The 15,975-nt window shown below is 38.2% G+C and overlaps 1 protein-coding gene across 1 annotated transcript in view; it reads right to left on the reverse strand.

Annotated features, from left to right (window-relative positions):
• Positions 1 to 15,975, reverse strand: part of CD109 (CD109 molecule) — a gene marked incomplete at both ends in the record, with an annotated part of 76,132 nt that overhangs the window by 7,765 nt on the left and 52,392 nt on the right. The window contains 6 exons of the mRNA XM_084285099.1: positions 6,922 to 6,987; positions 7,077 to 7,232; positions 9,825 to 10,015; positions 11,034 to 11,199; positions 11,730 to 11,958; positions 14,117 to 14,198. Of these exons, the coding sequence (XP_084141225.1) occupies positions 6,922 to 6,987; positions 7,077 to 7,232; positions 9,825 to 10,015; positions 11,034 to 11,199; positions 11,730 to 11,958; positions 14,117 to 14,198 (890 nt within the window). The remainder of the gene's footprint in view (positions 1 to 6,921; positions 6,988 to 7,076; positions 7,233 to 9,824; positions 10,016 to 11,033; positions 11,200 to 11,729; positions 11,959 to 14,116; positions 14,199 to 15,975) is intronic.

Below are 15,975 nucleotides of genomic sequence, written 5' to 3' on the forward strand. Positions count from 1 at the left end.
AAAGGCTGGAAATAAAAGAGCAAGAGCAAATACATAGCATATGTACAGAATTTGTCTTCAGTTTTCATGTCACAGCATTCATACACTCAAAACAGATGAGGAATAGCACGTCACTCCACCCTTGAAATAATGCAGTTTTTATGCACTAAGAAGTTTCATCACCTGTTTCATCTGTGGAAAGACAAAGCTAAACTCACTCTGCTTCAAAGACAGAGCTCTTGCCCTTTCTGCTCAATGAGTGCCAAGCTCTGTTAAGTGAGCCAAGTAAGAAAGTATGACAGGATGTTCAATAGAGGACAGTAACAATATAAACAGGTTCATCTATTAAGCACAGTTTAAAGAGTTTCCAGTTCTTTTAGCATAGATTGTGCATAAAATGCTTGAAGCAGTGGTAGAAGACTGGTAAAACCAGAAGCTCTTAGAGGTGGTGTGAATAACTGGGGAACAGCCTGATTATCTCAACAACCTATAAAATTACCACTGCCAACAGCCAAAGCAGAAATGCTGGAGCTGAAATTGAAGAACAAATAACTCTCATGTTATCAGTTATGACAGAAAATTATGTATAAAAAAAAAAAAAAAAAGGCTGTACTGCCTACAGAATTGAACCTGATGAGGTAAAGAAACAGTTGAATTGTTACTTGCAGTAGTTCTTTAAAACTGCGTTGGTACTAGACTGGAGGATGAAAAATGTGACAGCAATTCTTAAAAGAGTACTGGAGGTCTACAGAACAGCAGATTTTACGTAAACTCAGTATCTGTATCAGAAAACACAGTGGAAATTACACAAGTAAATGTGACACTTTTAAGAATACCTGTTGCTATCAGTTACCCTAATTAAGCAAAAAAACATGGACAGAGCTCCACCTGGATGTTCCTGGATGTTACGCAGGCACATAGCTGGTTAGGAAGATAACTAACCAAAGATACCAAAACAAAAGAAGATGCCAAGGGTTAAAAGGCTGTTAAAAGGTGAGAATGGAGGGTACAAATACACAAAAGGAGTGAAGTCCTAAAGCAATCTGTGCTGGATGACCACTGTTAAACATCTTTAATTGATGTAGAAAACGAGGTGAATGTTGATGCAGTAAAGTTTGCTGATCATGCTAATTCATTTGAGGCAGCAAAGATAAGGATTACTGCAAAGAGTTGCAGAATAAAAGAATTTTTATGTACATAATGGGCTTCCAACCAATTACTTACTACTTACTTGCTTATCTATGAAAATATCATCTCAGTGTTCAGCGGTCATCAAAAATATCAAATAAAATGTTGAAAAAGAAATAAACAAAGGCTAGGAACATCATAATGACACACTATAAAGCCAAGGTGAAGCTTCTGTACTCCAAGAAAGATATGGTATTATTTCAAAAGGCACAGATAAATTTGACTAAGCTGATCAAAGGCAGAGAATAATTTCCATTTAAGAGATGGTAAAATACATGACAACTAAGTTGGAAGGACACGGTTAAGGGTCTAGAGAATAGTGACCATCATGGGAAAGATGAATAGGAAACAGTTTTTTCATGCAACACAAGATTAAATTGTGGAATTCCTTCCCACAGGATGCAGTAGGTGTTAAACTGTACAAGAGTTCAAGGGCAAAATAGGTAACTTCATGGAATCCCACTGAGATTTTCTATGCCTAAAGAAACTATCTCCAGACAAAGATCTCAAATAATACAAGGTAAGAGGTAGAAAAGACAATCAGGTAACAAATGTCATTATCTTGTTCTTACACTCCCACCTAAGCATCCATTTCTGGCTATTGTGGAAAACAAAACATTGGGCAGGACTGGGCTTTGCTCTGCCCCAAGACAGTTCCTCTTATACCTACTCTCCAAATAAATGAACTATAGGGAGCAGATTCAAGAGGAGGAAAAGGTAGCACTTCTTCATGCACTACACCATTAGCTGTACAACTACTTGCTACAAAAAGCTGTGGTTGTCAAAAACTTAGAAAGATTCAAAAAGTAATGCATTTATGGAAGAAAAATCTATTGAAGAAAAATCTACCAAGCCAGAGATGGCACAAAGATGACCTGTGGATTGGGAAGGCCCCACAACACAGACTGGTAAAGGACAGAAGGGTATACCAGTGAAATATCACTCCACATTTGCCCTGTTCTAGTAACCTTCATTGGTCACTGTGGGATAAATAATGAAAAATACCAGTTGTCCCAGTGTATCCGCTCTAACGTACTCATGTTTTTATAGCCAAAAAAGACATAAAAAGTGAAATTTATCTTTAAGAAGACATTCTAAGGTGCTTTAGACTGATCAACACCCCATGTGATGTTGATGGTAACTGCAGTATCCCTTTGCTATGGTACACACAGGACATCACCTCTGACAGAGGACAAGAGAAGAGGTTGGTGACTCAGAACTTCATTGAGATGAATCAGAAAGCTCAACTTTCAAAACCCTAGAATGACAAAATCAAATATAAGAAACTATGAAAATATTTATTATCAAAGATTAGTTGATATTTATTTGACAGAACTGTGATTTTCAACGATGATGAAAGTTTTCATACAGTTTTCACAGATAAATAATCATTACATGTTCCCTCAGTCATCAAGATGGCAGAGGGAACTTTGTTTTTGTACAAAAATAATCAGAGTATGGCTCAAATAATTCCTCTTTCAAGACCCCAGTATGCACTTTGCTTGGCTAAAGAAAAGGGAGCGAAGAGGGCTTCTGGAAAATTATATTCCCTTTTCAACAGTTTCTGGCAGCAAAAGGAAAACTGTCAGTCCAAATTTAAAGGTATGACGAGGGTTGTCCAAGTTATAGGATAGAAAGTCAGTGCAAATGGATGAGTTTTAATTTCTCATCTTTGTTTTTGTTACTACATCCCTCGCTCCTTGATATGAAAGTTATGTTCTTTCTTTCTTTCAGTCTACACATATCTGTATTCCTGTCAACCTGCCCAGCATTCCTGAATTTATCACGCTGTGTGAGTGAAGAGACAATTCTGTACAGACACTCAGAACAGCAGTGGTGTAACAGCGAAGATTTATCTATACAACTGCTCTGCAGAAGAAGACACTACCAAGGAGAAAGCCAGCTTAGAAGCCTGCCAGTTAAAGGCATGCAGAAAATTTGGTAAAAAGACAAGCTGGCAGCACCTCAGCAATTTGTCATCACAGAAACAAAGTTGTTTCAACTTTTGCCAGAAAAAGCTAATGAATGGGAACTTACTGCCAAAGCAGGATGTCTGAAACTACATACTGAACAGGTCAATCAGCTAGTATTTTCTTGGAGTGAGTTATTGCTGTTACGGTCTGACTTTCTTTTCCTGACTTCTCATGACAATGAAGGGAAGATGTTTTTCACAACAGAGTTTAATTAAAGCCACCTCCTTTATACACTATTATTTTGGGGACAGAAGGCTATTAAACAGAAACTAGCATTAAATCAACAAAACAAGCAACTGCATTTCATCTTAACCCCTTTAAAAAAAGGGACTGCCAAAGCTAAATGCAGAATTGATCCACTCTTGTCACTCTGCAACCAGTCCTGGTGAGGGGCCCAAGAAAAGAAATTTGAAATTTTCTGCGTGAAAGAAGTCCTTGTAACAGTCTCTGATCCAAGCAACAGCATTAGGTTTCAAAAACATTAATCATTTATATTACTCTAATCAATGTCTCTTTATTTTTTGTTCAGCTAGCTTCATAAATGTGCTTGACAGGGTATGAATTCAATGAAATCGTCTCCAATTATTTTCCTATCCCTTTTTGACTGGTTAGTTCACCGTGTATCTTTTTTGAATAAGATCTAGTCCTTTGCCTAAGCCTAGTAAAAATATGGTGAGTGGAAAAAACAGTCAGTGCTTTTCAGTAACAAGTAACAGGTGATCCTCAGTTTTCTTCTCACTCCCTTCCTCTACCAAAGACACAGACTATGTCCACCCTCTGCCATGTGAGAACTGCTGGTTTAGCTCTCATATATGCGAGTCCAGATTTATTCTGAAAAAGGATGGATGAGAGGAGCGATGCCAGCCAGCGGTTCCTGCCATGGAGCAGAGGGAGATGTAAGATCCTCTCCAGACTGCTCTCTCTATCTGACCAGGTGATCAAGGGGATCTTGCTCACTTTGTCCATATCCATCCTCCTCAAGCCTGCCAGACCTGCCCTTGATGCTAGTCTTGGATTTCAGTGGCAACCTCCTTCATCCCAGAAGGCATGGGCCATGCCACATTTTTGAGGCATTTGCCAAGCTCAGTTCACAGTGGCTCCAGACAGTGAAGAGACATTTCTTCCAAGACTTTCAGCAGACCACCTAGATCACTTTTTCGACTCCTTTATTTTTAGGACCCTTGCATATACCCTAACCCTACAACCATCCTCTCCTTCCCCTTACAGGGTAAGTGCCCTAGGACATCCCAAGTTTATACTCACATAATGAAGGGATAAGCTAGGAGATTCTGTTGACAACAGGACCACAAAACTAAGTACAGTGTCTGCTTTTGCAGTTGCACTTTTATAAATACATTTTATGAGATCCTGCAGGGTCAAGAGTGAAGGCACTGCCAACTCATATACACAGACAAAAAGCTTTTTTTTTTTCTAAGAAACTATTCTGTTGGGAAAGCAGCCTTTTCCATTAATGGACCAACTCTTGTGTTTTCTGATAATTAAATGAATTACTGTTTTGACATGCTACATTTGGCCAGCAAGTCAAATCCCAGAACAGTGAATCTCACCACTGTACTTTGGCGGGCCTGAGACAATGAAACCCAGCTGAAGAAATGCGATCACAATGTCATATGCTATCTGATTTATTAAATGAAACCCAGATCTAGCTTGTGTCTGGGAAAAGGAGAAATCTCATTCAAATGGCATCAGTGTACTTTTTATTTTAGAATACCAGACCTGCCAAAGGAAGCAGAAGGAAAGAATTGGTCCCAGCTAAGAAAAGTTTTTGGAGAAACTACTCCAGCATGTTAAGTACAATATTTTGAATCAAGTCACACTATTTCTGCCCCAAAGCTGCAAAGCAAAAAAGGCAACAGCACAGTGACCTGAATGAAGATGGTAACCTGGTGCTGGGTCCTGAACACCAGTTATTTGGGATTATGTTTGCATGCTCATGCAACAAACCAGAAACTTGAACCATGGTGCTATACACCCTCAAGGAGCCCACTAACCACTGGGTTAACTGCTAACTATTGTAGGTGGAAGAGCTCAGCTTGGTCCTTATCAGACATGCTGATTTGGATGTGTAATTCACCTCCTGGCAAAAACTTAATTGGAACCAATGCTTCCACAAAAGGCACTCATTTCAACAAATTAGTCTTTTCCAGCAAGAAACAATTCACTGAAAGGTTTCTGATCAGCTTCTATGACAAAACTAACATCAGGGAGTATTTCTCAACAATTATTAGTTAAGTAATCTTAGCTGTTCTGGAGCCCTGCTCTGTTACACTACACACACAATTTGAAATGACAGATGTGTAAATGCTGTCCTGCTGAGATGTTCATTCCTATTTTGGCCTAATGGCCTGAATCTAAGATACCTGCCAGAACTTCTGAACTCTTCGGAACACATCATTTGCACTTCAGGGAATGAATAAACATGGGTATGGGTTTATGGTGCTGTGGGTTTTGCAAAACGGTGCAGAATGAATGAGGTATAGCTCCAGCTGCTGGTCATTGCTGATAGGTAGTCATGGCTTCTTTATGAATGGCAAATACGCTTTTGGATGAAAGACAACCATCAGCGTGCCTTGTTGCTTTCCAGATGCATAGGAACACTGAAGTGAAAGTTGGACAGGAAAGGACTTGAGATGGAATCTAACCAGGCACAAAACCTTGAGATAATTAAAGGTGACCTGTGTTCAGCTTTCCCAGGTATGAGTAGAAGGAGTCCAGTAGGAACTCTGCCCTGTTTTGTGCTAGACTCAGCAACTGTAAGTTTATCTATTTACTTGTAATAGAGCAATTCTGTCGTGCTCAGAGACTAACATTCATGAGCTATCTGTAGTTTTTCAAAGGTCTTCTCTTTCACCCATGTGGTTCCAAGCCTTCATCACAGATCATACAATAGGGAAAAACAGACCCATTAGTCAAGATCACGTCAGATCCAATACAGCCTTCTTCTCTTATGATATTTCTCATTAGGTTAGGGAAAATTTCGAAGGCAAAATTTGTTCAGAACATAATCTGTTATGTGGAAAGAGCAAGCAGCTGAAATGCATAAAACGCCTATTTACGGTTTGCTAATTTTAAAATACAGTATGTGCTGACCCCAGCTTAATTTGTTTAAATATAAGTAAAGATGTTTGAAGTTATACCACTAAAACAGCCTTCTGCAGCACTGGCAGAGAGGGGATCATTATACCTCCTTCCACTCTTTGCCATGTCCTCCTGATGTCTTGCCATTTTGGCTAATGCTAAGCACGTACTATTGGCAGTTTGCAGGATCCTTTGATTCTTTTATACTACTTCAGAGCAGCATAAAAATTGCTGGCAAACCTGGCTGTAATACCTTTTTTTTATTTTTAGCTTTTCCACTGTTGTTGCATTCTACTTCAACAAAATCAAAATAATTCTAATAGCTAGTAGCATGCTCATGCTGTCCGTGGGCCTTTTTTTACCATGGCCTTTGTGACTGACAAAGTACCCCTGCATTTCCGCAGGAAGACAGGGTCATTTTGATATGACTGTGATCCACAAAGTGCTCCAAAACTGTCAATCATCCAACAACACTTAAAAGGGCCAGCCATTCAGCATACACAATTACGTGAATATGCACATTCACATAACATTAGGGTCACAGCATTTCTCAAGAAGGAAAGTGCTTTGGTATTGGTTTAAGACATTTCAGAAGACTGTTCTTACTGACATATTTAATAAAGCTTCCAAAATAGATACCTTCTTTTTAGAGAGTATATCTTTAGATAAAATAACTGCATACCTGAAAGACAGCAAACCCGCTTCCCTCCGCTGAAACTGTAACTGTCATTGGTTGCACAGGGGGAATCTAAAAGAAAGACAGATGAGCAAAACAGTATTTTCAAAACACTTGCAGGCAGCAGGCTTTACAAAGGCATTTCTCGCTTTCTACAGTACCTCCTTGGTCTGAAGCAGGAAGCGGTTTTGAGTACCAATGGAAAATACTTCTGGAGTTTTCAAAGAAGGCGCTGTCACTGTTACATTCATCTCTGTTTTGTGTGCAGTGGTGAGCGCTGCAAATAGACTCAAGGCTTGCAGAGCTACTACAGTGTCCTGTTGAGAGAAATAAATATTTCAGTGTTAAACAGAAGAACTCTGCACAGTGAACCGTATGGGCCATGCCTGTAAGAGTTCATGCTTCCTTCTTGCTCCTTTTGTTGACTATACTGGAGTCTTCATACACCTACATCCACATCTCCACTGGGATTCCACTGGCGTGAAGGATCCCAGTGCAGAAGAGGGACAACAACACAGGGCAATGATTAGACACCATGACTTGCAATGGAGAATGTGGTGGGAGCCAGCGAAGGGAGCTTCGTGCAAGCTACATGGAAGACCCAACACCCTGATAGACATAACAGTCAGAATCAGGCACCATCCAGACTGAGGAGAAAGCTAGTGAAGGAAGTAATGATTCTGCTGTTTTACAGACATATGCAATGATGAAGCATTAAATATCCAGTACTTCACAGCAATTTTTCAGGATACCTTGATGACTGAAGCAAAAGCTATACATCTGAAAAACTACCAATACTTATTTTTAAAAGGATAATATGTTTATAAACATATATATGTATATATAATTCTCTTTTATTTATCTTTATGTCTGATTGCAGTCTTAATTTTCCAGGTTTTGAACATAAGAGTCAGTTTTTGAGCAATTGGTTCAGCATGGCTTAGTGGATGAGAATTTTAACATTACAGTATTTGACATGCTATTTTCTGAAGAAAAAAAATACAAAATCAACTATGCATTTCTAATATTTTTCTGAGATTTTTGCAGTTTGTATACTTTCATATTGGAGTGAAAGAAGTTACAGCAACCTATCAGATTTACATATCTGATCAATCTTATAGATCTAAAGAGCTGCAAGATCTTGTTGGAGAATCCCATTTTAAACATCTGAAAGTAGCAACAAGCCTACCCTTACCTAAATTGTGGAGATCAAAGGATACTTTGAAGTTCCCTTTCCAAGTCCTTAAATTTGTCACATTTCCATTTCTTTCCTTTAATTCAGTCAGCGTTCAAGATGTTAACATAAAACTCTTAACATAAAAGTTAGGAAATAGGATCTCAGGCCAGACACATAGGACCCTCTTGCTCAACAACAAAAGGCTTTACATAATTTGCGTATATCTGCACTCACATGTATGTTATTTGTTGTATGGCTTGTATTCCTGTATATACATGAAATATACATAATTTCATGTCCCAACATTGAAAGCATTATAAAGCAAAAAATCTCCATGGCAAATTCATGGTAAGTTATACCAGGTACACAAATTACAGTGTGTTATGATACCCAGACTTATAATATATCACACATGCAATTGATTACTTTCTTCCTTATTGTTTAACAATATATTAAGTTTCTAATATAATAAACCCATGCAAGAAAACACTCCAAACATTTTTAAAGCAATCTTAGCAGTTAAAAAAAAAAAGTATGGGGTCATTTCCACAAATTAAACAAGGCATCCACAGAGACATTTAGAGTAATTTTGAAATCAAAATAGTTTAGATTATAGAAAAACAAAAGGATTAAATTCATTTTTTAATTTCACCCTCAGGGGCAAATGATACACTGCTAGAGTTTCAAACTTTCAAGTAAAAACAATTTCTGGAGAATTAGAGGAAAGCTTTTCCAACAGTTCAGTATTTCAATCAGTCTCTTCAAATAATAAGCAACAATTAACACATTAGGAAAATACTAGAACCTCCGAGGAGCCAGGCTGGTTCTTAAATTACATTTTATTTAATAGAACTATTTTCTTTCAGATTAATACTGACATATGAAAATAAGGAAGAATAGCCTGTACAGAATGGTACCAAGCAGTATGATGATGTGTGACATTTTATTGTGACCAGCATTTGTAGTTAATTTAAAAGCAAGTTTAAAATAATGCAATCCAAAGTAATATAAATTTTCTGGATGCCAGCACAGCTTACAAGATGTGGTTTCAATAACACAGAAACCTCCTGGAGATAACGAAGATCTTCCAAATTTCATGGCCCATCAAAATTCTGTGTAATAATGAGGACACAGCATATTATGAAGTTCAGACCAACTGCCAACAAAGGCACTAGGTTAGGCTGTTCCTCTAAAACCCATTCCCCTGTCTTATCTTAGCGAATAGCCTTTCAGGAGTTTGTAGACCCACATATGGAAAGAATAGAAAGATGTTTCTCTCCTTGGAAGAAACATAAGCACAGATATTTATCACACTTGCTTGGAAAGTCTGAACAACTCTTTTTTCCACAGGCATCACTTCTTCTTAACTTAACATCTTTGGGTTTTAGTATTTTAAACAATCAAGGTGATCCTTTAATTCTGTTGTGTTTATTATTATTATTATTATTATTATTATTATTATTATTATTATTATTATTATTATTATTATACTTGCCAAATTACTAAAATTGGTAGTCTAGGTTTAAGATGCCAATCCTGCAAAGAATGCAAATATGCATGTAACCAAGGCTGTTACAGCAAAACAAAACTCAGTAATCACTATTTAAAAACAAAACAGTAATAGCTATTTAAAAATATATATATTTTTTTTTTACATATATATATACATATATATATATATATATAGTGCTTATTCACAAAGTACTACAAAGCATCTTGAGCAAGATATTACCTGAGTAGAAGAAAATCCTCCCAGATGATTTCTTTGCTGACTTAACCACTTCATAATAGGGATCCCCTCTTCTAACCTGTCTTGATGAAAGTGTGACAGCAAAGCATATGCTGCAAGTTCGATATCAATGGACCGTGGCTGCCATGAATCAGACATCTCAGAAGCGGGTGTTATCCAGAAACGAAATTCTCCTGAAAAATAAACCAAAATAACCCCAGATTCACAGACTGAAATCTTTGGACTTCTGGGAAAGATTTATCTAAGAGTTAACTTCCGCTTACATACTGGATTTAGCAGTGTTCTTTAAAATTACGTGAATTTAAAATTAAGTGAATTAAGTGAATTGCATGTCCAGTAAAGGACTAATTTAAGCACTTTCTCAGAAGTTGCTGAATATAGGTACAAAGAAAGCTGGAGTCCAAATAGTCACTCCCACTGATTTCAGTGAACTTTACCATGTGAACCTGTTGTGAGCCTGAAGTAAATGAGCCCTTGTAGAAGAGCCACCTGGGGTACCCACTAGAGAAAGAACTTCAAACATTATGATTGCCCACTGGGACTTGTCTCTGAGTGAAGCGCAAATCCCCCCTTCCCAAAAGTGACTGACTGAAAAGCCTAACACGGTAAAGATGGAAGGACACTCTAGAGGCTCAGGTTCTAGTCTAGAACATGAATTCCTTCAGGTTTTTCAAGAGGACAGTTACTATTTTCAACCCAAAGCTTTGATACACTATGCGCCATATGGTCTGTTCTTCTACCAAAACAGGAAACAAAACTCAGTCATGTTCAACTCAGAAGAGGCTAAACGTGATCAGATGACTGGTCACTATAGAAAATGCAATACACCTCCGTACCAGCTCATGGGAAGTCCAATCCTTCATCTCTTCATTCCAATACTGATTTCAACTAACCACCCCCAAGGATCTTACAACCGACAAGTAATGTTCTTTGACAGCATCATGGTACTCTGTCATGGCTGCTGTACTTAAAACTGGAAGGCCTAGCTTTGCTGTGAATTGCCATTCATTTATGGACACTTTTCATTAACGCTTTCTAGAAGTTCCTAGCCTGTTACATATGCCAAGTTCAAAATATATCTGAATCCAGAAGATTCTCTTTAATTCCATATGCAGCTGTAAATATATGACAGATATTTTTCAAATCGAAGAACGTCCATCTATACAAATGTTGAAGACTATTGTGCAATACCTTGGTGTTCTGCTCTCTCATTCAGTATACTCAGGGCTTCTTTGGCTTTTGTACTTTTGGCCCATGACAATGCATATGTCACAAGTGCCAAGGTATAATTATCTGAAATGCCTTCTTGTAATTTATCTTCTAGATAGTTTGTAGCACTCTTGATAACATAAGCATGCTGAAAATGAAGATCACATTGAAGAATATACAATGAATAAAATACATATTACAACATAAAGGAAAAACTTGTACAGGAATAGAAACATTACTATCTTCAAGCAACCAAATACTGAAAATCTCTTTCAGAGTCACAGACATGAACCCCAGAGGCAAACATTTTGATCTGGCACTTTTATGAACATGAGTAATCTCAATTAAATCAACTGAATGACTTAACATCTCTAAGGATAGTTCCCCCTGTAAATTGCTTTTTAAATTCTTGGACTGAAGACATGATAATATTCTTGCTAAAAGCAATTGTCTTTAGATTTTGCAAAGGTACACAAAATTGGATGGCCTCACAGCACAACTTTGTATTGTCTTAAGTAGTAAGCCAAAGTACAGGCAAGTTTTGCCAAATCAGGTTAAGTTTTGTCTCTACTCAGATGTTCCTCTATTTCTTTACACTACCAGGTGTTTGGTGCCAGGCAGTATGACAGTTCACGAAGTATTTCAGTAACTATAAATTCCATTTATGAGTTCCAATACCTGTTTATCTGAGAACCCTAGAAGGGATGACATGACGTACGCTGTGAGAGTGACTGGATTATTGGTGCCTCCTTGGAGGTCACTATGTAATACTTTGCCAGGCTCCTGAAATTCTCCATTTAATTTCTGATGCCGGACAATCCATTTAGCTGTATCCATGAGTACATCTTGGTCAATATCTATGAATGGATGAGCTTGAAGGAAACATCTTAATACAAATGCTGATAACCTTGGGGAAAAGGTTAATTAAATAGAACAAAATTAGCAACATCTTACAGCTTCTGCTAACATGATGTAAGAATATAGTGAGGTATTCTACACACACCTTTAAGCACAGAGGAAACTACATGCTTCAACCAGACAAGAAAGTAGACTAAGCTTAATCCACAAAAAATGAAGCTATTTCCTTGTTCCTAAAGATAATCCCTTTTGCAGCTGTTATGTTTCAAAAATAAGCACAGAATATAGGCTCCAAGACTCTGTTTATCTTTGTTTATCCAAGTCTCTTCCAGCATTTGTTTAACTTTATTCAAATGTTTCTCTCCTGCCTTCTGTTGCACGGCTAAAGTGGCAAAGGCATAGTTAACAGTAATGCAGTTATAAGTGTGATGGTAGTTATCACAATTATCCCTGCAATGACATCATCGAAACAACCCTTGTTTAATTCGTCAGTAATCTGAAGTTCTGCTTTGACTCCTTTCTTTGCTAAATGCTTATTCATGTAACCTGTCACCGCACCATGTAAGTGCCAGGGTTGCCAATGGAGATAAAATTATCTTCATTTTACAGTCCATCAGCACCTAGTCTAAAATAAATCCCAATGAAGTCAAAGAAAGATGCTCGCTGACTCCAGAATGAGGGACTGGATCAGCAACAGAGTAATTGGAACAGTTCTATTTGAAGTTGGCTGAAGCACGTAAGTACATTTAAACTAACCAAATGTGGATTAGCTAAACAAAATGCTGGAACTTGTCTCTATCTATTTATCTATCTAGCTTCCACTACTATGCTTACTATAAGTTTCTTATAGTTTCTTATAATGTTTCTTAAGGTGAAATTCAGCACTGAAAAGAGTTTTACAGTCTCAGAAAAGGAGGTGTATTAAGATGCAAGCAGGACAATTTTTTTTATATTTATTTTTTTTTTATCATCAGTAGCTCTGTTCACCCCACAGGGAATGTCTCATAGAATCCTCAGCCTCCAGTATGGAGAAAACTGAAAATCTATTTGAAGCAATGACGATGACTGAGCCCTAAATGGTTTCAGTCAACTGCAAGAATAAGCTATGCCATTATTGTTGTTCTTCCTTCAAGGAAAGCAACAGAAAAAAGCTTTCAGACCAAGCTCTGGGTTCTCTGTGGAGTCACCTATACAGCACTTAAAGTAGTCCCACTTCCTTATGTCTATACATAATACATACATACATACATACATCTTTATACTAGAGGAGTAACGGTGAGTCTATGACGCTTTTGCCTGCTAGGGAAGAATCTCCTAGATACTGGTTCTTAAGCAGGCAGAATCAGTATGCTCTGTTGTTCAAAATCCTTAGAGCAATTGGACAGATGAGACACATCTATATTACTAAGTCTGACATCCTCAGAATTTGCTTCTGGCTACTGAAGACATCTAGTGCCAATCAAGTTGTAGCTAGACCAGTGAAACCCACTACTTTCCAAACCAGGGTTGCTGAATACAAGTGCTGCATGGGCATGGACCTTGCAGTGCGTTAACTCCTGGACCAGGTGCAGGAATAACTGAAAAGGTGTTAAGAGGGTGTCAGGGTCTGGAAGGCTGACAGGAACTATGCTAATAAATAAACGGTAACGGGAATTAAATTCCTGGGTACAGGAATATGCCTGGGCACTTTCTTAACATACTAGTAAATATGTCGCACTAGAGAATAAAACTGGAGTGTGTTTCAACCACTTAACAGCTCTGGATACCCGAGAGCCTGCAGCAGTGATTTAAACATCCAATCACCGTTCTGCTTTTGCGCAGTTAGCCACATTTCACTCTTTGTTGTAGCAAGAAGCCAAGCTCTGAGCAGCCTTAATTCACTTTTTTTCCAAAGCAGTTTTAAGTTTTCTCCATGCTGGTAAGCTGTCCTCTCCAACAGAACATCTCAAAGCATTTCATTCAGCTATTCCCATGGATAAAATAATTCATCATTTGTCTTTTGCAAAATTAAAAAGCCTTGCCCTAATAATGGCCTTGACAGCATGCTGTTCAGTGAAATGACCTTAGAGTTGGCCTAAACACCTAATGAAAACCAGGCAGAGGGCTAATACAGCTGGAAACTTTTACCAGCCTCACAAAAAATTTTAGTCTTAGGGAAAATATCTCAAATACTCAAATTCCAAAGTGAATCTGGCAGAACTACTTACCATGTGCTCCCAGAGGGATCTTCATTTCCAAAGGCACTAAAAGAGCCATCTTCCCTCTGGAAAAGCAGCTCTCTTTGGTAACCTGCAGTGAAAGAGCAGAGACAGGTATTGAACACATGGGTTCCTGTACAAACCTCCTGCTGACATGAAGCAAGGCGTTTTCTAAGGCTGTGGAGAGCAGTGCTTGAATAAATATTTCATAAAATATCTCCCAAATACATAGAAACATACAGAACAGTGCAGAAGACTACAAGAAAGTGGATCACTGCAACACAAAGGATCTATCTACAAAAATAGACCTAGGTGGCTTCCATTCCCACTGGTCTGCCACCCAGACGGGACAGTACAAGGTAGAGACCTGTTCCCAAGTAACTCAGTGGCTCCAGCAGGACAGCAATGAGTGCAGACCACAGCAGCAGCTACAGAGCTCAGCTCACCAAAGTGCTGAGGCACTGAAATCATGCACCTAAAGAAATGCTCTATTTTCCCCAGCAAAACAGAGAAGCAAAAATTAAGTATTTTCCAACTGGAAGGGCATGGGCACAGCTACAAATGCTGCTGAAAAACAGACCCTTTCAGCAACTTGCTTTGGTCAAAGCTATCAAAGAAGCACACTGGAAGAGGCCTTTCTGAAAAAGAGTGAAACACTCAGCAGTAACCAAAAGGGCTTCGGGGGGGGGGGTACCTGGTTAAGCAGCAACCAAAGATTCCTCAGTATCCAGACCAAATGTAGCTTTTTCCTGACTGCTGAACATCTATCATAGAAGAGTCACAGAGGCTTACTAGTTGCTCATGACCAGCAGCAGTGTCCTTACTCAACAGCTGACTTCAGTGCAGAACCAGCATTTGTTAATGTTCCAAAGAAAGAGCTCCCTAAAATATGCTACTCACCATAGTCTCTGATTCGTAAAACCTTCCTTACCCTACATTTTGCTTGCCATTTGTGTGTCAAGAACAACAACCATATCTATTAATAGCATTTGACGAGATGCCTTTTTATCTCCCTCCCCCCCCCCTTTTTTTATTTCATGGCTGTACTATTTTGGCTATTATAATTAAGAAACAATATTCATTAGTTTAACACCTGACATTCATACAGAATACCAAACCAGTCAGGCAGAAGAAAAAGCCTCAAGCAAGGTTTTATAAAGACATATGCATCATTAAGTCCTACAGAAAGGAAGGAGAGCAAATACTTGTTATCTTTACTAACGAGCCCTATAAGGCCCATCCAGCTAAAACCATTACCTACAACATTTTCTTTGCTTTTATTGATAAAAGGATTTATCACTTGCTTACGTACTACCCTGAATACAGACACTGTGTGAACCACAACTGTAATTACTGAGGAACAAATGCCCTGGTCCCTCAGTCTTTGTTATGACATAAGATGAACTCAAGGTCTCTCTATTGAAGAGGAAATATAAATATATGAGCCTGAACTGCTACATTATACCAGTACGGCTTCCCCTGTAAACTATTACCCCAGTGGTATCAAGTTTAGTTTTTGTCTCTTTAGAAGTGTTTGAAATTACAACTTCCCACTTAAACATTTTTTAAATGTATTTAGCACAACAACACTGGTTAATTACATCATTAAAATGGGTGAATCCTTCCCAGACAGAGGAATTTGTCATCTCAGTTAGCGATCTTGAGAAGTCAAGAATTCTTAAGTAGGAGGAAAAAGGAATTAAGTGGCAAAAGCTGCTGTCAAAGTTTTAACCTCAAAATAACGTGCCACAAGGAACGCAAATATATGTATATATACAGATTACTTCCTCTTCAAAAATACCTGACTGCAAGGCCCAAAAGGTGAGGTCTTCTGTTTCTTCACAGAGCAGGCAATACACAGAAATAAG

Source organism: Netta rufina (genome assembly GCF_964035555.1).
Source record: "Netta rufina genome assembly, chromosome: 3".
NCBI lineage: Eukaryota > Metazoa > Chordata > Aves > Anseriformes > Anatidae > Netta > Netta rufina.